This window comes from Salmo salar, chromosome 22, assembly GCF_965601325.2.
Source record: "Salmo salar chromosome 22, fSalSal1, whole genome shotgun sequence".
Classification (NCBI taxonomy): domain Eukaryota; kingdom Metazoa; phylum Chordata; class Actinopteri; order Salmoniformes; family Salmonidae; genus Salmo; species Salmo salar.
Genome location: NC_138312.1, coordinates 13,216,639 through 13,241,029, shown reverse-complemented (window position 1 = coordinate 13,241,029; position 24,391 = coordinate 13,216,639). Strand labels below are relative to the sequence as shown.

General features: G+C 41.7%; 1 protein-coding gene across 1 annotated transcript; it reads left to right on the top strand.

Annotated features, from left to right (window-relative positions):
- The first annotated feature begins 137 nt into the window (after positions 1-137).
- LOC106582772 (hepatocyte growth factor-like protein) lies at positions 138-23,180 on the top strand. The gene is made up of 18 exons (XM_014166189.3): positions 138-457; positions 2,172-2,316; positions 2,459-2,574; positions 2,731-2,845; positions 4,607-4,743; positions 5,294-5,414; positions 5,617-5,735; positions 5,855-6,026; positions 6,926-7,056; positions 7,195-7,297; positions 11,195-11,331; positions 11,907-11,939; positions 12,083-12,197; positions 20,730-20,807; positions 21,006-21,152; positions 21,449-21,555; positions 22,271-22,413; positions 22,804-23,180. Exons 1-18 carry the CDS (start codon positions 403-405, stop codon positions 22,963-22,965), a joined length of 2,136 nt encoding a protein of 711 aa, XP_014021664.2. The 5' UTR covers positions 138-402; the 3' UTR covers positions 22,966-23,180.
- Positions 23,181-24,391: the final 1,211 nt, after the last annotated feature.

Sequence of the window (24,391 nt, the reverse complement as noted above, 5' to 3'; positions counted from 1 at the left end):
GACGTCCAGTGGTGATCAGGCGTATTACCGGGTCTCATAAATAGAGTAGCACTCAGTTGAGTTGATCTACGCTACATTTCATTAATGATTCATGTACTTCGTTGTCTTTTGGGGGTAAGCGCCTCTGTTTGATTAAGCTTTTCAATGTTCACGTGTGGGTGGACGGGATGCAGTCATTACATTCACACTTATTTTGTAACTCTGGCTTTTCCCGTCCAACAAACACCACAATATATATATATATTTTTATAGGCTTCTTAATTTTTCACCTTGCTCTAGTCTAGCCTAATCAATTTCGTAAAAACACGCCAGCCAGAGGAACTCCAGAATTGTCAAAAACATTATTAAGTCCTTGGATCTGCTTCCATCCAGCACTGGTCTGTCTTATTCTCTTCTGTAACCATGAAAGTCATTATTTCCTGTGTTCTCCTGGCATTTTGGAGGGGATTGGTCAGTGGTAAGAAAAATAACATATATATTTATTTATTTTGTTTTGATATGTTTCGTTTGTTTTTTTGTTATTTTATTTGTGATTCTATTTCAGATTCATGTGCCGATTGGGTACCTACATTAATTTAATAATGCAACTGGGATTGGTTTATTGATTTGATGTCGTTGAGTTGATGTGCCTTTTTGTTGGTTGTACATGTATTCCTGGGTCAGCTCAGTTTACACTGCATAAGTGACTGCAGTTTTCCTACATATACATGTCATGTATAAATCTAATCGTGTATACATCTGTCATTTTACTAATTACAGTCTGTCAAGAAATTTGATTCTGACAGTTAAGTGTTTTGATAGAGACACTTCGTGTAAGCTTCACAAAAAAATGGTGTGGGGGTCCAAAGGTCTTATTGTGCTCAGTCAGACCCATGCCCAAATGTTGTTCAGCAGAAAGCTCACAAACAGACAGCTGGATGCTCAGTACATGACGTACTGTTTGTTAATAGTTAGGTAGATAGGCCTACCAAAGGACGTATTACATGGGGTTTTAAGTTAGAACTTCGAACCAAAACCCTTCTGAAACAACTCCCATTTTTAACACTCCGGTAAGATAGTGGTTAGATATAATGATACACTACATGACCAAAAGTGTTCGTCGAAAATTTCATTTCAAAATCATGGGCATTAACATATATACTCTTCTGGGAAGGCTTTCCACTAGATGTTGGAACATTGCTGCAGGGACTTGCTTCCATTCAGCCACATGAGCATTAGTGAGGTCGGGCACTGATGTTGAGCGATTAGGCCTTGCTCACAGTCGGCGTTCCAATTCATCCCAAAGGTGTTGGATGTGATTGAGGTCAGGGCTCTGTGCAGGCCAGTCAAGATTTTCCACAGCAATCTCAACAATGCATTTCTGTATGGACCTCGCTTTGTGCATGTGGGCACTATCATGCTGAAACAGGAAAGGGCCTTCCCCAAACTGTTGCCACTTTAGTTGGAAGCACAAAATCATCTAGAATGCCATTGTTAAGGGGGGAACTAAGGGGCCTAGCCCGAACCATTAAAAATAGCCCCAGACCGTTATTCCTCCTCCACCAAACTTTACAGTTGGCACTAAGCATTGGGGAAGGTAGTGTTCGCTAAACCCAGATTCGTCCATCGCTGCCAGGTGAAATGTGATTCATCACTCCAGAGAATGTGTTTCCACTGCTCCAGAGTCCAATGGCAGTGAGCTTTACACCACTCAAGTCAACATTTGATATTGCGTATGGTGATCTTAGGCTTCTGTGCGGCTGCTCGGTCATGGAAACCCATTTCATGAAGCTCCCGATGAACAGTTCTTATGCTGACGTTGCTTCCAGAGCCAGTTTAGAACTTGATCGTGAGTATTGCAACCGAGGACAGACGATTTTTACTCACTACGAGCTTCAGCACTCGGCGGTCCCGTTCTGTGAGCGTGTGTGGCCTACCGCTTTGCGGCTGAGGCGTTGTTGCTCCTAGACATTTCCACTTCACAATAACAGCACTTACAGTTGACCGGGGCAGCTCTAGCAGGGTAGAAAGTTGACAAACTGACTTGTTGGAAAGGTGACATCCTGTGTGCTCGATTTTATATACAGGTGTGGCTGAAATAGCCGAATTCACTCATTTTAAGGGGTGTCCACATACTTTTATATAGTGTAAGCCCCCAGACATTAGGACTGTGTGTTTGTATTTGGCCATAGGGTCCCGCAGTCCTCTGAATGACTTCCAGCGTTCTGAGGGAAGGGAGCTGGTTCCTACCTCCTGGAACTCTGCACGGGTGCTGATACTGCCAGGGCTGACGCTGGAGGACTGTGCCAGACGCTGCTCACACACACTGGACTGCAGGTACCCTGGAGGGTTGTATGACCTTAGTACAACACCTAGCAATCTTAGCGGATAAGGTGTTGGACTAACAGGTATGAGTGCCAGTCAGGCTACCCCCATATTGATAAAAAACACAAATTAACTTGAAAACTCCTTTCATTAGAGCCTTCAACTACGAGACGCGCCGCTCCATCACCTGTAAACAGCTGCCATGGGTGGAGGATGGCAGCAACGCCGAGGTCAAGAGGAACGTCAACTGTGACCTGTATGAGAAGAAGGGTAAGCTTTGGGGTCAAAGTGAGGTCATGTTCTCTGCCATTTATGTTCTAAGTGAATTGATGTCATTTTGTATAACGCAACAAAATGAGTCGTGTAGTGTCAGCAGCACGCTGGGATTTTTGTTTGAAAAGGCAGATGTTTTTCTTCCATGTGCAGTGTACGTAAGGAAGTGCATTGTGGGTAAAGGAGAAGACTATCGAGGCAAGGTGTTCACGACGAAAAATGGCCATACTTGTCAACAGTGGTGGTCAAAGTTCCCACACGATCACAGGTAAGATCATCCCGTTGATTTATGGGAGTAGTAGTTTGTAAAACAGAAAGGAAAACATGGCACACTGCTGCTCATGCTCCCAGGTGATATTTATTTACAACGTTTTGACCCTTAGGTCTTCATCAGGCATCCATATCCCAGGTGGGGGTGGAAGGTCCTATATATAGGGGCAGTACTCAGTGACATCACTTCCTGAAACAGGAGGTAAAGAAAATGTATAACATAGTTTCACAATATTACCATTCAATGTATCAAAATATATGATCATACACAGGGAATGTGATCAATATTTACAGTAATATATATACACATACAATGTTCAATTAGCATACCTTTTTTTTTTATTAACACAATTTAGACTATAAAAACGGTTTCAAGTCAAACTCCTCAATAAGACGAAGAGGATCTGTGGATCCAGAAAGATTCCCTTTGAAGAAGTTTCCTCTCAATGTCTCCTCCCCTGTGTGACGTCTTGACCATTTCTATTCCAATGTATCTCAGATAACTAATAGGAAGTCCAGCTTGTACAAAATTAACAGCAACCAGATTTTTTGTCTCACCTGTCCGTATATTGCTGCGGTGCTCACTGATCCGTGTCTTAAGGCTTCTACGGGTTTTCCCTATGTAAGACAGACCACAAGGACATTTCAACATGTAAATAACATTGGTGGACATGCAGGTAAAATTATCTTAAATCTTTGTTCTGTGCGGGGGTGGGTAAATTAGTTGCATTTATACGTGAAGCTGCATTGAGCACATTGGCCACATTTGTAATTACCCTCCGTAACCTTGTCCAAGAAAGTTTCCCTTTTCTCTGGTGGGTAATCAGATTTAACCACAATGTCTCTCACGTTTGGGGGGTCTTTTAAAGATCATACATGGGGGATATTTAAAAATGGGTTGAAATTGTGGGTCAGAGTCAATAATGTATCAGTGCTTCCTGATAATGATCTTAAATGCCTTCCCCAAATGGTGAGTATCAGGTGAAGCATGATGGGACATGTCCTGCTTTTTCTTTAACTTTTGGTTGAAGGCTTTCCAACTGTGTTAGTCCTTCAAAATGATCATTGGCATGTTTTACCCAATTGTCTTTGTACCTCCTTTCCTTAAACCTTTGTGTTGAGGTCCGTGGTCTGTCTCTAATAAGAAGTATCAGAGCTGCATATTCTTCTGATGCGACTGAATTGACTTATAGGGAGACTTTTAATGTGGACGTGGATGAAAGCTGTCACCTCTAAGGAGGGTATTCTTGTCCGCAGGTTCCCTAAAGAGATCTGTAGAGAGGGAGGTTTTGTCATTAATAACCATCACATCAAGAAAACTGATTTGTGATAGGTCATAGTTAATGGGGAAGTGAAGGTGTTCATTCATCGAGTTTAGATAAGCATGGAATTCTAAAAGTTCTTCCTGTGTCCCTGTATAGATCACAAAAATGTCATCCAAATATCTCCGAATTGGGAGAATATTGGAGAGAAAAAGGGTTAAGGTCTGAATTCAGCACCACCTGTTTTTCAAACATTCCTAGCTATAGGTTAGCATAATTAGGAGGCTTAGTGCTCCCCATCGCTGTCCCTTTGGTCTGGAGGAAAAAGTCTCCTCCGAAGAGAAAATAGTTGGAGGTTAGTACCAGTTCAGCCAAGTCCACAATACAATTGGTGCTGGGTAGAGCATTAGTAGTAGTTTGGAAACCATGACCCAAAGCAAAATCTAATAAGATATCTCTGTCTCTCACACATATTCTGTTTCTATACCTTGTCATAGATGGACACCCACAGCCACTAATGGCTTGGAGCTGAACTACTGCAGGAACCCAGATAGGGACCGCATCGGGCCGTGGTGCTACACCAATGATCCAGAACGCCGATATGAGAGCTGCAATATCCCCCACTGCAAAGACGGTACATCAATCAATCAATCAAATGTATTTATAAAGCCCTTTTCACATCAGTCGATGTCACAAAGTGCTATACAGAAACCCAGCCTAAAACCCCAAACAACAAGCAGCCGAGAGCCTGGCTAGGAAAAAGTCCCTAGAAAGGCAGGGGCCTAGGAAGAAACCTAGAGAGGAACCAGGCTCTGAGGGGTGGCCAGTCCTCTTCTGACTGTGCCGGGTGGAGATTATAACAGTACATGGCCAAGATGTTCAAATGTTCATAGATGACCAGCAGGGTCAAATAATAATAATAATCACAGTGGTTGTAGAGGGTTCAACAGGTCAGCACCTCAGGAGTAAATGTCAGTTGGCTTTTCATAGCCGAGCATTCAGAGTTAGAGACAGCAGGTGTGGTAGAGAGAGAGATTCTGCACATCACATTCTGTTCAACATTCCAGTGGTTGAAGGATTGCAATTGCAAATGTTTCTAAAGATAATGTGTTGTCTTTGATCATAGAGAACATCACTGTCGAAAAGTGTTGCTACAGACTGTGTGTGTTTGGGTTTGTGCACAGAGGTGTGTATCACATGTAACGGGGAAGACTACAGGGGTCAGGTTGACCACACAGTGAGTGGCAGAGAGTGTCAACGTTGGGACCAACAGTACCCACAACAACACATCTACCAGCCTGAGAAGTATGTCTGTCTAATCACCGCTGTAATCACTACCACTACCACTCCACTCTTTTACATACAGTTTGTTGTAGGCCTACATGCCTTTGTATCCTGTCAGCATTACGTCTCTCTAATCAATATGTTGTACTGTAACAGAAAACAATCAATATTTCCAAGGTAATGAGAAGTTCCTGACATGGAATCCTGTACATGTGCGTTCCAGGTATCCAGATAAGAGCTTGGATGATAACTACTGCCGTAACCCGGACTCCTCCCCTGTTCCCTGGTGTTACACCACAGACCCTGATATGGAGAGAGAGAGTTGCCAGATCAGCAAGTGCCGTACGTCTGTCCCCTCATACACCCTCCCTGTCCGTTCCATTTACACTGTATACGTTTTTATAACAATGTAATACAATCTATATCACCCCTCATATGTCACGTCCCTCCTTCCACTCTAGCTGTGGTTCCAAAGAGACTCCTCCGGTCCAGCTACACCACAAACTGTTTCCGTGGTCGCGGGGAGGATTACCGTGGTAAAGTGAACGAGACGACCGGCGGTATCGCCTGTCAGCGTTGGGACGCCCAGTACCCTCACGAGCACCCTTTCTACCCAAACACCTACGAATGCAAGTAAGCCAGAGGAACGGGCGAAAGAGGGATGGATGGATGAGAGGTGTGATTGGTAGTTAAGAGGGATGAGCGGCGGAATGATGGTTAGTGAGTGGTGTGATGAGGATGGTGGAGTAAGGAGTGAAATTAGGGGTCTTGAGATGAGGGTCTACATGAATGGCTGATCTTGGGTGTAGTTATTTGTGTTCCTAAACACATATACAGTTTAGTCATAGCAGACGCTTATCCAGAGTCAGTAGCATACATCCAACATTTACCCATGAATAATGATCCCTGTGTTATTTTGACCTACAGTATTAGCTGTTTTATCCAGAAATCCCTGTGTTATTTTGACCTACAGTATTAGCTGTTTTATCCAGAAATCCCTGTGTTATTTTGACCTACAGTATTAGCTGTTTTATCCAGAAATCCCTGTGTTATTTTGACCTACAGTATTAGCTGTTTTATCCAGAAATCCCTGTGTTATTTTGACCTACAGTATTAGCTGTTTTATCCAGAAATCCCTGTGTTATTTTGACCTACAGTATTAGCTGTTTTATCCAGAAATCCCTGTGTTATTTTGATCCCACACGATGTATTATCCGTTTTATCCAGAAATCCCTGTGTTATTTTGACCTACAGTATTAGCTGTTTTATCCAGAAATCCCTGTGTTATTTTGATCCCACACGATGTATTATCCGTTTTATCCAGAAATCCCTGTGTTATTTTGATCCCACACGATGTATTATCCGTTTTATCCAGAAATCCCTGTGTTATTTTGATCTATAGTATTAGCTGTTTTATCCATATATCCCAGTGTTATTTTTAACCTCCCAGTATTAGCTGTTTTATCCATATATCCCTGTGTTATTGTGTGCATACATATTGGTTATACTAATTGCTATACCATTGCTCCCAGGGGCTTGGAGGAGAACTACTGTCGTAACCCAGATGGATCCGAGGCTCCCTGGTGCTTCACGTCTGTGCCTGAGATGAGGACGGCTCTCTGCTTGCATATCAAACGCTGTGCAGACGACATCGAAGCTGAGGGTACACTGCTCTCTGCTGTTTCAATGGCAACAATGCACTCGCAATGCAATCTAGGGTCCTCAAACGCAAGCCTACTTGATAACTCACAGAAGGGTTTTCTGTCGTCATGTTTTCATCTCCTTTTTCCCCACACCCCAGATTGCTACCATGAAAATGGTAAAAACTACAAGGGTGTAGTCCGAAAGACGCGGAAGGGCGTCATCTGCCAGAAGTGGAGTGTCAACATACCTCACAAAACTAAGTATCAAAAATAACCAGTAGATTCTAAAATTAAATGTATCATGAATTTGGCAGGTATGTTTGGTGTTGTCAAAGATTTAATACATATGTATATATATACAGTACCAGTCAAAAGTTTGGACACACCTACTCATTCAAGGATCTTTCTTAGTTTTTCTACATTGTAGAATAATAGTGAAGACATCAATACTATGAAATAACACATGGAATAATGAATGTAGTATCCAAAAGAGTGTTAAACAAATCATCAATATATTTTATATTTGAGATTCTTCAAAGTAGCCACCCTTTGCCTTGGTGACAGCTTTGCACACTCTTGGCATTCTCTCAACCAGCTTCACCTGGAATTATTTTCCAACAGTCTTGAAGGAGTTCCCACATATGCTGAGCACTTGTTGGCTGCTTTTCCTTCTGTCTGCGGTCCAACTCATCCCAAACCATCTCATTTGGGTTGAGGTTGGATGATTGTGGAGATCAGGTCATCTGATGCAGCACTCCATCACTCTCCTTCTTGGTCAAATAGCCCTTACATAACCTGGAGGTGTGTTGGGTCATTGTCCTATTAAAAAACAAATGATAGTCCCACTAAGCCCAAACCAGATGGGATGGCATATCGCTGCAGAATGCTGTGGTAGCCATGCTGGTTAAGTGTGCCTTGAATTCTAAATAAATCACAGACAGTGTCACCAGCAAAGCACCCCCACTGTCACACCTTGATCTGTTTCATCTGTCTTTGTGCTTGTCTCCACCCCCCTCCAGGTGTCGCCAATCTTCCCCATTATCCCGTGTATTTATACCTGTGTTCTCTGTTTGTCTGTTTCCAGTTTGTTTTGTTTCATGAAACCTACCAGTGTTTTTCCCCTTGCTCCTGTCTGTTCTAGTTCCTGTTTTCTAGTTTTTCACGGTTTTGACCATTCTGCCTACCCTGAGCCTGCCTGCCGTTCTGTACCTTGCCACACCACACTGGATTATTGACCCCTGCCTGCTCTGACCCTGAGACTGCCTGCCCTTCTGGACCCTTACCACCCTCACTGGATTATTGACCTCTGCCTGCTCTGACCCTGAGACTGCCTGCCGTTCTGGACTTTTTGCACCCTATCTGGATTACTGACCTCTGCCTGCCTTTGACCTGTCGTTTTGCCTGCCCCTGTACTAGTAATAAACTTTTGTTACTTCGACACTGTCTGCATCTGGGTCTTACCTAAAACTTGATACCATCACACCTCCTCCTCCATGCTGCACGGTGGGAACTACACATGCGGAGATCATCCGTTCACCCACACTGCGTCTCACAAAGACACGGAGGTTGGAACCAAAAATCTCATATCTGACCTCCAGACTAAAGGACAGATGTCCACCAGTCTAATATCCATTGCTTGTGTTTCTTGGCCCAAGCAAGTCTCTTCTTCTTATTGGTGTCCGTTAGTAGTGGTTTCTTTTTAGCAATTCGACCATGAAGGCCTGATTCAAACAGTTGATGTTGAGATGTGTCTGTTACTTGAACTCTGTGAATCATTTATTTGGGCTGCAATTTCTGAGGCTGGTAACTCTAATGAACTTATCCTCTGCAGCAGAGGTAACTCTGGGTCTTCCTTTCCTGTTGCGGTCCTCATGAGAACCAGTCTCATCATAGCTCTTGATCGTTTTTGCAACTGCACTTGAAGAAACTTTCAAAGTTCTTGAAATTTCCTGGACTGACTGACCTTCATGTCTTAAAGTAATGATGGACTGTCGTTTCTCTTTGCTTATTTGAGCTGTTCTTGCCATAATATGGACTTAGTCTTTAACCAAATAGGGCTATCTTCTGTATAACACCTCTACCTTGTCACAACACAACTGATTGGCTCAAACGCATTAAGGAAAGTTCCACAAATTATCTTTTAACAAGGCACACCTGTTAATTGAAATGCATTCCAGGTGACTACCTCATGAAGCTGGTTGAGAGAATGCCAAGAGTGTGCAAAGCTGTCATCAAGGCAAAGGATGGCTACTTTGAAGAATCTAAAATATATTTTGATTTAACACTTTTCTGTTTACTACATGATTCCATATTTGTTATTTCATAGTTTTGATGTCTTCACTATTATTCTACAATGTAGAAAATAGTCAAAAGAAAGAAAAACCCTTGAATGAGTAGGTGTGTAAAGACTTTTGACTGGTACTGTGTATATACAGTGGATATAAAAAGTCTACACACCCTTGTTAAAATGCCAGGTTTTTGTGATGTAAAAGAATGAGACAAAGATAAATCGTGTCAGAACTTTTTCTACTGTTAATGTGACCTATAATGTGAACAATTCAATTGAAAAACAAACTGAAATCTTCGAGGGGGAAAAATGAAAAATAAAAACCTTACAATAACCTGGTTGCATAAGTGTGCACGCCCTCTTATAACTGGGGATGTGGCTGTGTTCAGAATTAACCAATCACATTCAAACTCATGTTAAATAGAAGTCATTACACACCTGCCATCATTTAAAGTGACCCTGATTAATCACAAATAAAGTTCAGCTGTTCTAGAAGGATTTTCCTGACATTTTCTTAGTTGCATCTCAGAGCAAAAGCCATGGTCTGCAGAGAGCTTCCAAAGCATCAGAGGGATCTCATTGTTCAAAGATATCAGCCAGGAGAAGGGTACAAAATAATTTCCAAAGCATTACATATACCATGGAACACAGTGAAGACAGTCATCATCAAGTGGAGAAAATATGGCACCACAGAGACGTTACCAAGAACTGGACGTCCCTCCAAAATGTATGAAAAGACGAGGAGAAAACTGGTCAGGGAGGCTTCCAAGAGGCCTACAGCAACATTAAAGGAACTGCAGGAATTTCTGGCAACTACTGGCTGTGTGCTACATGTGACAACAATCTCCCGTATTCTTCATATGAATGGGCTATGGGGTAGGGTGGCAAGACGGAAGCCTTTTCTTACAATGAAAAACATCCAAGCCCGGCTGAAGTTTGCAAAAACAAACATCAAGTCCCCCAAAAGCACGTGGGAAAATGTGTTATGGTCTGATGAAACCAAGGTTGAACTTTTTGGCCATAATTCCAAAAGGTTTGTTTGGCGCAAAAACAACACTGCACATCACCCAAAGAACACCATACCCACAGTGAAGCATGGTGGTGGCAGCATCATGCTTTGGGGCTGTTTTTCTTCAGCTGGAACCGGGGCCTTAGTCAGGGTGGAGGGAATTATGGACAGTTCCAAATACCAGGCAATTTTGGCACAAAACCTTCAGGCGTCCGTTAGAAAGCTGAAGATGAAGAGGAAGTTTACCTTTCAGCACGACAACGACCCAAAGCACACATCCAAATCCACGAAAGCATGGCTTCACCAGAAGAAGATTAACATTTTGGAATGGCCCAGCCAGAGCCCAGACCTGAATCCAATTGAACATCTCTGGGGTGATCTGAAGAGGGCTGTGCACAGGAGATGTCCTCGCAATCTGACAGATTTGGAGCGCTTTTGCAAAGAAGAGTGGGCAAATATTATCACATCAAGATGTGCCATGCTAATAGACTCCAGCCCAAAAAGACTGAGTGCTGTAATAAAATCAAAAGGTGCTTCAACAAAGTATTAGTTTAAGGGTGTGCACAGTTATGCAACCAGGTTATTGTGAGTTTATTTTTCCCCCTCAAAGATTTCAGTTTGTTTTTCAATTGAATTGTTCACGTTATAGGTCACATTAAAGGTGGAAAAACTTCTGACATGATTTATCTTCGTCTCATTATTTTACATCACAAAAACCTGCCATTTTAACAGGGGTGTGTAGACTTTTTAAATCCACTGTATATATCTTTCAATGTATGGGATAGTAGCATGTGGGTGTAGAAGTGTCTGCTGTGGCATGGGTAGGTAGGTTTAGTGCTTTTACTGTACTGTGGTTTTCCAGGATAAACCCAGGGACCCACCCTGAGGGCAACCTGACAGAGAACTACTGCCGGAACCCAGATGGGGACCAACACGGACCCTGGTGCTACACCACTGACCCCAAAACAGAGTTTGACTACTGTGCCATCAAGCAGTGCGGTAAAGATTCCCATCCCCCCCCCCCCCCCCCCCCATACCTCTGTGCCCTCAGGCATTACATTCCTTTCTCCATATCTTTCTCTTGTTACTCCATCACTCATTGGCCGTATCCGAATACCCATACTTTCGTACTACATAGTAGGCATTTTAGGTATGCGAAAATAGAACGTTTTATAGTATGATACTAAGCTGATAATGAGACAAGGGGACACGCTGTACCCAAATGAGCGAATGGCGGGAATCAACGCACTTGCGCGTTAGATGCCACATTATCAGGATGGGTGGGCCTAATATATTGAGATTTGTTGATTACTGCAATCATTTTTACTAAACAGTACGTTCTAAATCGTATTGTAATATGATTAGTACACATTGTCGTTTTAGTAAGTAGTAGGCAAGACAGATTTCGGACACCGCCAGTATATCTTATCTCTGTACTCTATCATTCTAGGCCTAATGTTAATTTACTAACACTATGAAGCTCTCTTCATACATTTTGCTCAAAGCACTAATCCCTCCATGGCTGTTATTTCAAAATGATTAAAATATTATTGTGCTTATTGTTGTTTGAACAGCTGGGGAGAAAGTGTCCATCATTGAGCCAGCCGGTGAGTTCCTAATGGAATATGCAACTATAATGAATAATAAGTGCTTCCTGGAAGTGGACCTGTGTACACAACTTTACTCACTAACTGAAGTGTGTGTGTGTGTGTGTGTGTGTGTGTGTGTGTGTGTGTGTGTGCGCGCCCAGAGAAAGTGGAGTTTAATGAGTGTGGGAAGAGAGATGATCGTTTGGTCAAGAGCATACTCCGTATTGTTGGTGGGCATCCTGGAAACTCTCCCTGGACAGTCAGCCTCAGAGACAGGTCAGTCTGTGAGGGGCAGTGTTAGCTCAGTGAGATTTACTCAGCGATAGAGACTCCAGCCTCAGTCTTCATAACCTCTCTGTCTCAGTCTTCATAACCTCTCTGTCTCTGTCTTCATAACCTCTCTGTCTCCTCTGTTAGAGACCAGTGTTCATGGCCTCTCTCTCAATTCAATTCAATTTCAATGTAAGGGCTTTATTGGCATGGGAAACATATGTTAACATTGCCAAAGCAAGTGAAGTAAAAAATAAACAAAAGTGAAATAAACAATCAAAATGAACAGTAAATGTTACACTCAAAAAAGTTAAAAAAGAATAGACACACTCAAATGTCATATTATGTGAAAAAAGGTTAAAGTACAAAAGGGAAGATAAATAAACATAAATATGGGTTGTATTTCTGGTGTTTGTTCTTCACTGGTTGCCCTTTCTTGTGACAACAGGTCCTAAATCATGCTGTTGTGATGGCGCACTGTGGTATTTCACCCAATAGATATGAGAGTTTATCAAAATTGGGTTTGTCCTCTCTCTCGTTCTCTGTGTGTCTTAGAGCCAAGTCTTCATGACCCCACTCTCTCCTATATCTCTCTCTCAATTCAATTCAATTCAGTTCAATAAATGCTATATTGGCGTGAATGGGTTGTTGCCACTGTCTGTAATGAACACGAGGGAGACAGAGCTGGTTTCAAGCGCAGAGCGCAGCAGGTGTTTATTGAAAGGAACCTTAAGAGGCAGGTAGCTGGGTCCAGGGGCAGGCAGAAGGTCATACACGGTTGGTCCACAAATGGCAACAGTACAGGAAGGGAATAGGCAAAAGGCGTTGAGTAAGGCAGGCAAAAACTATCATACACAGGAGGCGAGAAGGACGGGGGAAAAAAATTGAGCCCTGAAAAAGTGTCTCAAAAACAAACGATACCTCACAGTGATGGGGTGCAAGGAACTGAACTAAATAGTGTGGGATGATGACATGCAGGTGTGTGAACAGGTGATTAGAGTTGGGATTGGGATCTGGAGAGAGAGCTGGGAAGTGAGCTGTATTCCGGGGATCTAAGTGTTTGGGAGTGTGAGTTGGACGCAGACATTACATTGTCAAAGCAATAGTATTACATAAAGTATTACATAAATGAACAATATGTTGGACCAACAATAATAATATACAGTATACTGCATATACACAAAAACAATAACACATTTTTAAAAAACAATTGCGAAATTAAATCTAGAAAGGCTCATGTGTATGACATCTCTTAAATGATGACAAGGCAGCACATAATCTGGAGCAAGATCTACTGTCTCAATGTTACCTCGTAACAGAATGCAGATTTTCTCCTCATTCTCTACTTCACCCGACCCGCAGTGCTTACCTAGTCTTTCCTCTCCGACCTTCCATGTTTTTCTATGGCATTCTGTCTCTATTGCCAGGCTATGGCTCATTGAGTCTGTACATTGTTAATGTCTTCCATAGTTTGAATTCTTTGATTTTGATAAGGTGTTGTGCTAATTTGATATCTCTATATAGAATTTGATAACACTGAAGCTTGTGATTCAATTGAATTCCGTTTTGCCAATATTCTATATATTTTGGTTAGCGATTTCTACTTATTAGAATTGTGTTATTTGTGGTCAAATGGTTGAGTTTAGCTGGTGGTTTTGGGCCAGTTGCTCTGAGGGTCACTCTTTGTATTGCAGTCTTTGCATAAGAAAGCCTTGTGATGATAATGTTCTGGATCACAGTGTGTTAGGTGAGTCCAGAATGTGGTGTCTCTTTTCTCAATTATGAGTGCTAGGGGAAATCTCCCAAGTTCTGCCCTTCAGGCTTGGTTTGGGGCATTTCTGTGCACAGAATAGTTGTACAAAATTCCAGGTAAAACCTTTTGTTGGGGCTTTTATCCCATGATGTACTGTATATTTTAAATTGCCACATGGAAGGATGGGGGGGGGGGGGGGGTTGAATCTATGTTCGAATGCTGTCTGGCCCTGAGCCTTCACCGCTCTTGAGGGCCTTTATTTGATCAATTACTTAAAACAATGTAATAGGATTGTCCAGCTGGTTTCGTTGGGTTTTTACTGTTAATTATAATTAGTTTAATTGTTCTTTTACTGATGTTTGGGTGGAGTTAAGTTCTTTTTTTTATTTGGAATTTACAGAGGTATTTCAAAATGCTGTTTCCAGATAATCCAATCTTTGATTGGGAGGTCTTTCTTTTTAAGATTGGTATCTAATTTCCTCCATAATTCCCCAAATTAATTGGTCATATAGAGGGATGTTCTTATATTGGCTTAGGGCCTATTGGTATATGAGATGTGTCTCCTGGTGTTTTTGGTTTGACAAAAGTCTTAGTTCTTTTCTTGCAGTTGAACATTCTTCGTCAAACCATACCATTTTTCTTTTTTGATGTTCTATTTTTCACCTTTTTAAGATGTAGTACTTCTTTTGCCAGATTGATGAATATATCCATCAATTTGTCAGTGGCTTAATGCCGTCTTTGTCTTATTTAAATGTAGTAAAAATAAAAATGTAAATCAAGTTTTGAATATCAATGTTATTTCATGCTGCCTTATATTCAACATGGCTAGCTTTTTCCCCACGTGTATGTAGGCGGGAGGGGGTAGAGTTCTGGTTTTAAATGTAGGGTTGGTTCATCAGATTTATTTATTTTTCCTGATAAATTCTAATTTGGCAGTGGTCTGACAAGGGGAGTTGTGGCATGACCATAAAGGCATAGATTTTTTTATTGCTCTATATCTGTTATGACATAGTCGACTGCACTGTTTCCCAGTTCAGATCAATAAGTAAACCTACTTATTTCCCATTTTTGTTGACAATACTGTCATAGCTCTCTCTCTCTCTCTCTCTCTCTCTCTCTCTCTCTGTAGTCAGTTGTGATTCATACACAGATGTACATGGGTGTTTCCCTCTAAATACAGTATATGTAGTCTGCTCCTTTACCAGTTCTAGCATTTAAATCCCCCATTAACAGAACTTTACCTAGTGACTCAAAATGAATTCTATCAGAATAGAGACTCTGAAAACAATCTTTGTTATAATATTGAAAGTCAGATGGAGGCATATACATTGCACACATGTAAAGGTCACTATCTGAGTTAACAATAAAAAATATATTTTTAGCCAACTGTATGTTTTTCCTTTCCTCTCTTTAAACCAGATTATAATCCCTCTTGAGTCTCTGCCACATTTTACATGTGGATGTTTCACTGACGATAGGCCTGCAGTAAACTCCCTGTAATTTTTGAGAGAGGATGTTTCTCTTCGACTCCATGTCTCTAGAAGTATAGTAATGTCTGAACTATGTACAATGTCTACGATGTCTGTGTCTGTACTTTTCACAAACAAATGTTTAAGAGCACAAACCCTGAATGTTATATATTCACTGCATTTGGAAAGTATTTAAAAAATGTATTTTTTACTTTTTTATTTAACCTTTATTTAACTAGGCAAGTCAGTTAAGAACATATTCTTATTTAGAATGACGGCCTACCCTGGCCAAACCCGGCTGACGCTGGGCCAATTGTGCGCCGCCTATGGGACTCCCAATCACGGTCGGATGTGATACAGCCTGGAATCGAACCAGGGACTGTAGTGACGTCTCTTGCACTGAGATGCAGTGCCACTCGGGAGCCCAAAGTTGGTATTCAGACCACTTCCCTTTTTCCACATTTTGTTATGTTACAGCCTTATTATAAAATTGATTAAATTAAAAATGTTCCTCATAAATCTACACACAATACCCCATAATGACAAAGCAAAAACAGGTTTTTAGAAATGTTTGCAAATGTATTAACAATAAAATCAGAAATTCCTTATTTACATAAGTATTCAGACCCTTTGTTATGAGGCTCGAAATTGAGCTCTGGTGCATCCTGTTTCCATTGATCATCCTTGAGATGTTTCTACAACTTGATTGGAGTCCACCTGTGCTAAATTCAGTCGGTCTCACGGTAATTGACCGTTAGTTAACATAAACACATTTAGCATCTCCTGGCTTCCACGCATAGCCTACAAGCCACTGATGCAGACCTTTGGAACATCTACATTTTAAAAAGTCTAATAAATCCATGTAATATAGCCTACACCTTCACAATAAATCCATAATTTATTTTAGACCGGTCTAAAGAAGCATGATATGAAGAAAATGTAGTCTATTGCAGAAGAACAGAATAACATACTCTGAGTTGTCCTTATGTTAGGCCCTTTATCGGCTATGCCATATGGCTGTGGGCTACTCTAGTTCATTTAGCAGACAAGATTTGCTTAGAATTCCGTGGCATTATTTTATAGTGTGAAGAATACAATTGAACAAAGCTGAATAAAATAGAATGGATATTTTCTCCAAACGATTTGAGGGAGTGCGCACAAACGGATATTCTGTGTTGTGCTGTTAACAAACAAATTGGTATTCCTATATGCTTAATTTAGAGTTATTAATGTAACTTCAGTTGTTCTACAAACTTTGGGCTATATGTTTTGACTTTAATACATTGTAAGGCTGCATGATGCTACTCTAATGAGGATTTGAAAAATGTCGCATGAAAGGCTTGAGCTCTGCTTTGTTTCTTGCGCAGGCTGTACCCACTCCATCAGTCTCTCATTCACAATTTGACAAGCACTTGATAATGCCTCACATTTCACGGCGGCTGTAATGCACCCTAATAAAATCCATTCTATTTGCATTGATGTCAGAGTGATTAGAGGGACAATAGAGGGCTGAGTACCAGGCAGTTAGCAAGTTTGGTAGGCTACTAATGACCATCAGCAGCATCAGAGCTTGTAGAAGCCTAATTACTGTGTCTAAACGGTCACGTGGAATTTGACTGCCTTCATGACTCTTGACCGTCGGCGGTAATACGGTCACCGCAACAGCCCTAGCCTGAATGTCAAGCGTCATGTCTGGAGGAAACCTGGCACCCTCCCTACGTTGAAGCATGGTGGTGGCAGGATCATGCTGTGGGGATGTTTTTCAGCGACAGTGACTGGGAGACTAATCAGGATTGTGGGAAAGATGAACGGAGCAAAGTACAGAGAGATCCTTTATGAACACCTGCTCCAGAGCGCTCAGGACCTCGGACTAGGGAGAAGGTTCACCTTCCAATAGACAATGACCCTAAGCACACAGCCAAGACAACGCAGGAGTGGCTTCGGGTCTCTGAATGTCCTTGATTGGCCCAGCCAGAGCCTGGAATGAAACCAATCGAACATCTCTGGAGAGACCTGAAAATAGCTGTGCAGCGACACTCCCCATCCAACCTGACAGAGCTTGAGAGGAGCTACAGAGAAGAATGGGAGAAACTCCCCAAATACAGGTGTCCCACGCTTGTAGTGTCATACCCAGGAAGACTTGAGGCTGTAATCGCTGCCAAAGGTGCTTCAATAAAGTACTGAGTACAGGGTCTGAATACTTACTGTCTGTAAATGTGATATTTCACATAATTATAATTTACAAAAATTCTTAACCTGTTTTTGCATTGTCATAAGGTGGTATTTTGTGTAGATTGATGAGAGGAAAAAAACTATTGAATCAATTTTAGTATAAGGCTGTAACGTAGCAAAATGTGGAAAAAGTCAAGGGGTCTGAATACTTTACAAATGCACTGTAGCTGCTTATGTCCTACTTATGGATGCTATGTTTCAAATGTTCATTTAGGGTGTGTTGAACATACGAGATAAAACAAATAAACAGTATTTAAATATTCAATACATAATAAAACATTAAAAAATATATATTTCTCTCTTATTTAGGCTACATAGCCTATGCATACATTGGTACTTTACCCTGGATGTCATCTGTAGTGCATGTTGGTTTTTAGTTCAGTATGCCTATCTTAGAGCAGATTAGAGGTAACATGTCTCTTATCTGGTTCTGGTTGTCCTATGCTGAGGAACTTGTGGCAGTGCTGCGTAGCTGTTCTTCTGTGCTGCCTGTTGTGGCTAGCTGCGTGCTCTGTCAGGGATGACTCGTGGGGGGGGGGGGGGGGGGGGGGGGGTGAATGGGACAGTGGGGATGTGGGCTATCTGTTGCTTGGGGCTCCCTGGATGTTGAGGAGGGGCCCTGGGACTCTGTAGTGTCTGTGGTAGGGCAAAAACTGAGCTTGATGACTCTTTTCCCAGGGAAGAGACCAGTGGCGGTCGGTGACGTTTTAAGATGAGGGAGGATGATTTTTTATTTTTATTTATGAGTATGGCCAGATTTCAGTTAGAGCATATTGGATGACTGTCATTCATATTCCATTCACCCAGCTCAATGTAACATCGATAGGTTTAGGATACGACATGATACTCAAATTTTCCCTGTACCCATCACGAGGTTGCTACAACCTAGCTTATGAAAAGTTTACAACGTAGGTGCACAGGTCAAGAGAATTATTAGTAATCAAAGTGACAAACTGTGGCACATTCAAAACTGCCTTGCACACTATTGCCTGTATCTAGCTGATCTAGGGTGTAATCATTAGTCCAACAGTTGCAAATGAGAGTTTCTATTGGATAAATTCAGGTATGTTTATCCCCATTTCGTTCTGTTTGCTTCCGTTTAAGAAAACGTTTTTTAACAGAATTGGCAGAATGAATACACCTCTGATCACATGCAAACACAGTTAACTTTCAAAGCAGCCACATAAAAACAGCATGATCACTTTGCTCGTTGTATAAATAATTCCTTCTCACAGCTATCTACGTGCTCTGCTCCTCTCACCTTTTTCCCTGCGCTTGTGGACTTCAGTGCACAACACATCAGATGTCTGTGACCAGGCGAAAAAACCTTTCCAAGCCAAACCTTCATATCATAAACGCTAATCACGACACACAGCCTACATCGTTTTTACATCATAGCCAACTAGAACTACTAGAACTAATGCGTTAGTAAACCCGTTACAATCATGCAGTACAGAAAGCAGTTTAGCAGCTATACCAGCGGGCCCCAGAGGCAATAAATTAATAAAACCAAAAGCTTACCTTGTCTTGGAAGAGTTCCAGTGTTGGATAGCCATAGCCAGCTAGCTAACATAGCATCCCTTTCTGTTTTGAGCCGGGTGTTTGAGTAGGCTAAACTAGCTAGCTGCATTTGCTAGCTAAGTGAAAGTGAAAGTAAAAAACAATAAATACAACCAAATATAGCCATCTCTCTCTCTTGCTTCTCCTTAATTTTGGAATAATTGAATTTGTTCAAACTGTTCAACTATTGTCTTTCTCTCTCTTTGAGTCAACTACTCACCACATTTTATGCACTGTTGTGCTAGCTAGCTGTAGCTTATCCTTTCAGTACTAGATTAATTATCTGATACTTTGAATGGGTTGACAACATGTCAGTTCATGCTGCAAGAGTTCTGATAGTTTAGATGACGTCCTCCGGAAGTTGTCATAATTACTGTGCAAGTCTATGGAAGGGGGTGAGATCTCACTGCGCTGCTGATTCATCAGGCTGGCTGGTGTCGGCTATTGAATGCCTCTGCTCTGGCTGGTCAAGGAATATCTCCCTGAACTCAGCAAGGTCTCTTTCCAGAACAGATAGACTGTCTCTGAAAGAGTCAATGTAGGAGGAGATTCTTGGAGAGACAGGGCTGTTTTCAGGGCTTGGAGGGGTCATCTTCTCCTGGATTTTGGTCTGTGGAGAGCTTCTTGCAGTTGCTCCTTTGCTTCTTCTCCTGGGGACTGGAAGTCTTCCTGGAACGTCCTCAGGTTGCTTTCCGACCCCTGAACCAAGATGGTGTCGTTATGGTAGACGTTAACTGTGAGACGGGCAATTTTCATTGTTGTCCTTATTGATTGTTATCTGTCTGCCTTTTCCAATACCATTCCTTCTATGTTTTGAGTATTTTGTGCACAGGGCAGTGTGTCAGGCTGAGGGGCTCACAGTATGAAATATGACATTCGTTGTTGTTTTCTTCCCCACTAGTATTGTGAGGTCCACCATCAAGGTCTCAGGTGACTCTCTTTACTTTACTTATAGTTTTTCTTTGCCTTGGAAGAGCAGACATCTGTAGGGTACATAATCTCTGTTTAGATTTTGTCTTGGTCATTCTTTTTCTAGCTCTTTTCCATTTCTTTTCAGCTTTTTCCAGCTTGTTTTCATTTCAGTTCACAGATCAAGCAACAGCATCCCAGAAAACTAAAATCAGCAGTTAATTTTGTTCTTCAATTAAAAAGAGAAGTAGTACAAATGTAAAAATGTATCAGCTATTTGATAGCCTTTTCTTTTTTAGCTATTAGCTCTTAGCTATAGCTAGCTTGAAAACAAACAATTGATTGTTTGCTCTCACTCCCTCTCTGTTATTCTCCAGTATGTATAACCTCTCCCTCTCTTTCCCTGTTAGAGCCCAGTCCTCATAATCTCTCTCTCTCTCTCTCTCTCTCTCTCTCTCTCTCTCTCTCTCTCTCTCTCTCTCTCTCTCTCTCTCTCTCTGTCTCTCTGTCTCTCTATGTGTTTGTGTTAGAGCCCAGTCTTCATAAAATCTCTCTTTCTCTCCTTCCCTCCCTGTTAGACCCTACTCTTCATAACCCTTATCTCCTTGTGTGCAGGAAAGGAAACCATTTCTGTGGAGGCTCCCTGGTTAGCTCCAAATGGGTGATCAGCACTAAGCAGTGTTTCTCCTCTTGGTATGGTTTCTGATTTATTATTTCTCATTACTTAATTATCAAGTATTTATATCATGTTGTTGTTTTTTTAAACACAGTAAAAGGAAAATCTGTCTAACCCAAAAGACCCAGATCTAGACTCTAAAAGCACATATTTTTTGTTGTAAATCCCTTGAATAGGTTGGAGATTGTTGGTCAGTGTGTGTTCTCTATGTGCAGTTATGTGGACCTTCCAGGGTACTCCGCCATGATGGGGACATTGTTCCGTAACCCCAGTGAAGGAGAGCCCGACCGACAGACTATCCCTCTCACCAAGATCGTCTGTGGACCCTCAGAGTCCCAGCTGGTCATGCTACAACTGGAATAGTGCGTACACACACGAACACACGCTCGCAGACACACACACACACACACACACACACACACACACACACACACACACACACACACACACACACACACACACACACACACACACACACACACACACACAAACCACATATTTCCCTGCACATCTTTTATTATACTTTTAGTTTTTTTACAGTTCACGGGTAACCTAACAATAGTATCCTACTATCCTAACTAATCCATGCCATATGATTTAACAGCAACCCCATTCTGCTCAGGCTGATGCTCTTCCTCATCCTCTTCCTCTTCCTCAGCTCAGCCCAGTTTAATGAGCGTGTGTCTCAGATCTGTCTGCCTCCTGAACGCTACATAGTTCAAAACGGAACCTACTGCGAGATCGCAGGCTGGGGGGAAACTCAAGGTAAAGGAGAGCTATGCTCATAATTGTAACACCACAATATAATTTAGTCACATTCCTCCGTATTCATCTTTATCCTTCCTTTTACAGATGTAGGATCTTCATTGGATCACCCTGCTGGAGGAGAACCTTCCTGCAATGCAGGAGATCTAAAACGTGTAGTGAATTTTGAGGTTTAAAAAGGCTTTTGAAGTTTGTCATTTCTACATTTCAGACTTGATTTTCACTTACGAAAAATCTACCAACCCATTCAAAAATGTCCATGAATTATAATCCACATAATAATTCAGATTTCCTGTTGCTGCAGGATTATTTTTCTGCTGTAGCAAACTGGCTCAAATTAAGATCCAACATCTGTATTACCCTCATCTGCATATTTTTTCCTGTTGTACTCTTGATACCTTTCCTTCATAATGTCCTTTATATATCACCATCCTATGGCTGCATTACGACCAGGGCCCTGAGTTGTCCCAGGTCAGATGATGTGGTCAGGAAAACCTAGGACCCTAATGTATGACATCATGTTTCTTTAGGTATCTTTTGCTGCCCTTGAAGTAGTATCTGTTTTACTAATGTGTCATGTAAATGAGACAGCTTTTCAGATCCTGGACCAACAGATGGTGTTGTTATTTCCAGTATTACTCAGCATATGCCACCTCTCTCTCATTATTTCGTTCTCTCCCCCCCCCCTCTTTTACTGTTTCTCTCACTTTCTCAGGCACTTCTACAGATGACTCTGTGCTCAATGTGGCTCAAATACCAGTTATAAGCAACAAGGACTGTAACAAATACTTCCGGGGCCGTGTTCGGGAGAACGAGATGTGCACCAACTCCTTCCAGGGTGGGGTGGGTGCCTGTGAGGTAGGTTTGGGTCGGGTGTGTTTGTGAGGGGGAGGATTTGTCTATATGGTGTGTGGTTTATTTCTATGAGAGAGAATGAGGTTTATGGTGTGTGGTTTATTTCTATGAGAGAGAATGAGGTTTATGGTGTGTGGTTTATTTCTATGAGAGAGAATGAGGTTTATGGTGTGTGGTTTATTTCTATGAGAGAGAATGAGGTTTATGGTGTGTGGTTTATTTCTATGAGAGAGAATGAGGTTTATGGTGTGTGAGAATGAAACAATTTTATCTTTTAGGAAATTCATTCTGTGACGCACAGCCCAACGCAAACATATACGTTAAGTTACGATATGTCCTGTCACTGTGTGAGAATGATCTGACATTGATATGTTATTTCCACCCGACCCCCAGAGAGACTACGGTGGTCCCCTGGCCTGTCAGAACAGTGACTGCTGGGTGCTGGAGGGAGTGATCATCCCCATGAGGCGCTGTGGACACCCAGGCCAGCCCAGCATCTTCATCCGCGTCTCCATCTATGTGGACTGGATTAAGAAGGTCATGGAGATGGCTTAGTAATAGATACAGTATGTCACCAACCAGTGACTGGCCCTATGTTGTAATGGACAACTTTCAACCCCTCTCCCCATAGCTCACAATCCACAACTGCCTAATTGTTATTCGTGACCATCTACATATAATTGTTGTAATATCTGTCATTATGTCCATAATACTCTGTTCTGTATTACTCTACATTCTTATGACAAAAATATAAGCTGTAAATAACCCTGTTTTCCCTTGTCTTTAGTCTATGTGTAATCAAACCCATTATGAACCTTTTGGATCAGAACTAAATATCCATAATAGCCCTGATCTTTTGTGGTGATTAGATTATTAGATCATTAGATTATTGGACATTACATATTGAACCGTGGCAGTGACCTCCGGATGTCGTTGTGAAGCACATGCCTCCTTAACCTCATGCTTCCCAAAAGCGCTCCCACACCCTTCACTAAAACTGCTGACCACCAAACCCTTCACTCCCCTCCCCCCCAATCAAAATACCTTCTTTGCCCCCCAGCCTCTAAAGAAATCCCTCCGCTGCCTGTCTTTTGATGCCTGCCCCCACGTCCAAAGACATGCCTTTGTGCCTTATACAGAACTGAATGCGCTGCACATTCTTTCTGGTTCTATAGGAGGATTTTTGTAACTCGGTCCTGATGAGCCCACGGAATTCAGCTTAAATAAACCTCAAGATCAGAGTCCAACGGAATCTCAGACACACCAGCCTGCAGAGGGGCAGTGAACTAACTCTTTCTCTCAATTCAATTTCAATTCAATTCGATTTCAATCTAAGGGGCTTTATTGGCATGGGAAACATATGTTTACATTGCCAAAGCAAGTGAAATACATCATAAACAAAAGTGAAATAAACAATACAAAATGTACAGTAAACATTACACTTACATGCTCTCTCTTCCTCTCTCTAACACTCACACACACTGACACACACACACACTGACACACGCACACTTTAGCTTTCTTCTTATTACACGCAAACAAATGTAGATACTCACAAATCTGCATATCCACGTACAGTATTCACACATACCCATTTACACAAAGAATTAAAAGAGAATTGAACAGTACTTGTGTATTGTGGTTCAACAAATTACTACAACAAACGAGTGCTGGCTTTGGTCAGTTTCAGAGACAGTTTGACAATTCATAGTGCTCACTTTCATGAAATTCTGTTTATAATAGATGACTAATCAAATACTTATATGACTGATGGTTCTCATTTATACTGCAGATAAGGGTTGACTAAATGGTTTATAAATGAGTAACAAAGTAGCACACAACAAATCTCCAGTCATGCCTTCTGACTACATTTTATTCCATGGTGCAGAGAACTTTTCATTTCAATTGATCATATACATGTGACTAGGCCTACATGTGACTAGGTCTACATCTGAATAGGTATACATGTGACTAGGTCTAC

Excerpts from the sequence above, each read along its gene's own strand:
- LOC106582772 (XM_014166189.3), top strand. The coding sequence starts at position 403 with ATGAAAGTCATTATTTCCTGTGTTCTCCTGGCATTTTGGAGGGGATTG. Across the intron at positions 2,317-2,458 it reads TCACACACACTGGACTGCAG|AGCCTTCAACTACGAGACGC; the intron begins GTACCCTGGAGG and ends TCCTTTCATTAG. Across the intron at positions 5,736-5,854 it reads TTGCCAGATCAGCAAGTGCC|CTGTGGTTCCAAAGAGACTC; the intron begins GTACGTCTGTCC and ends CTTCCACTCTAG.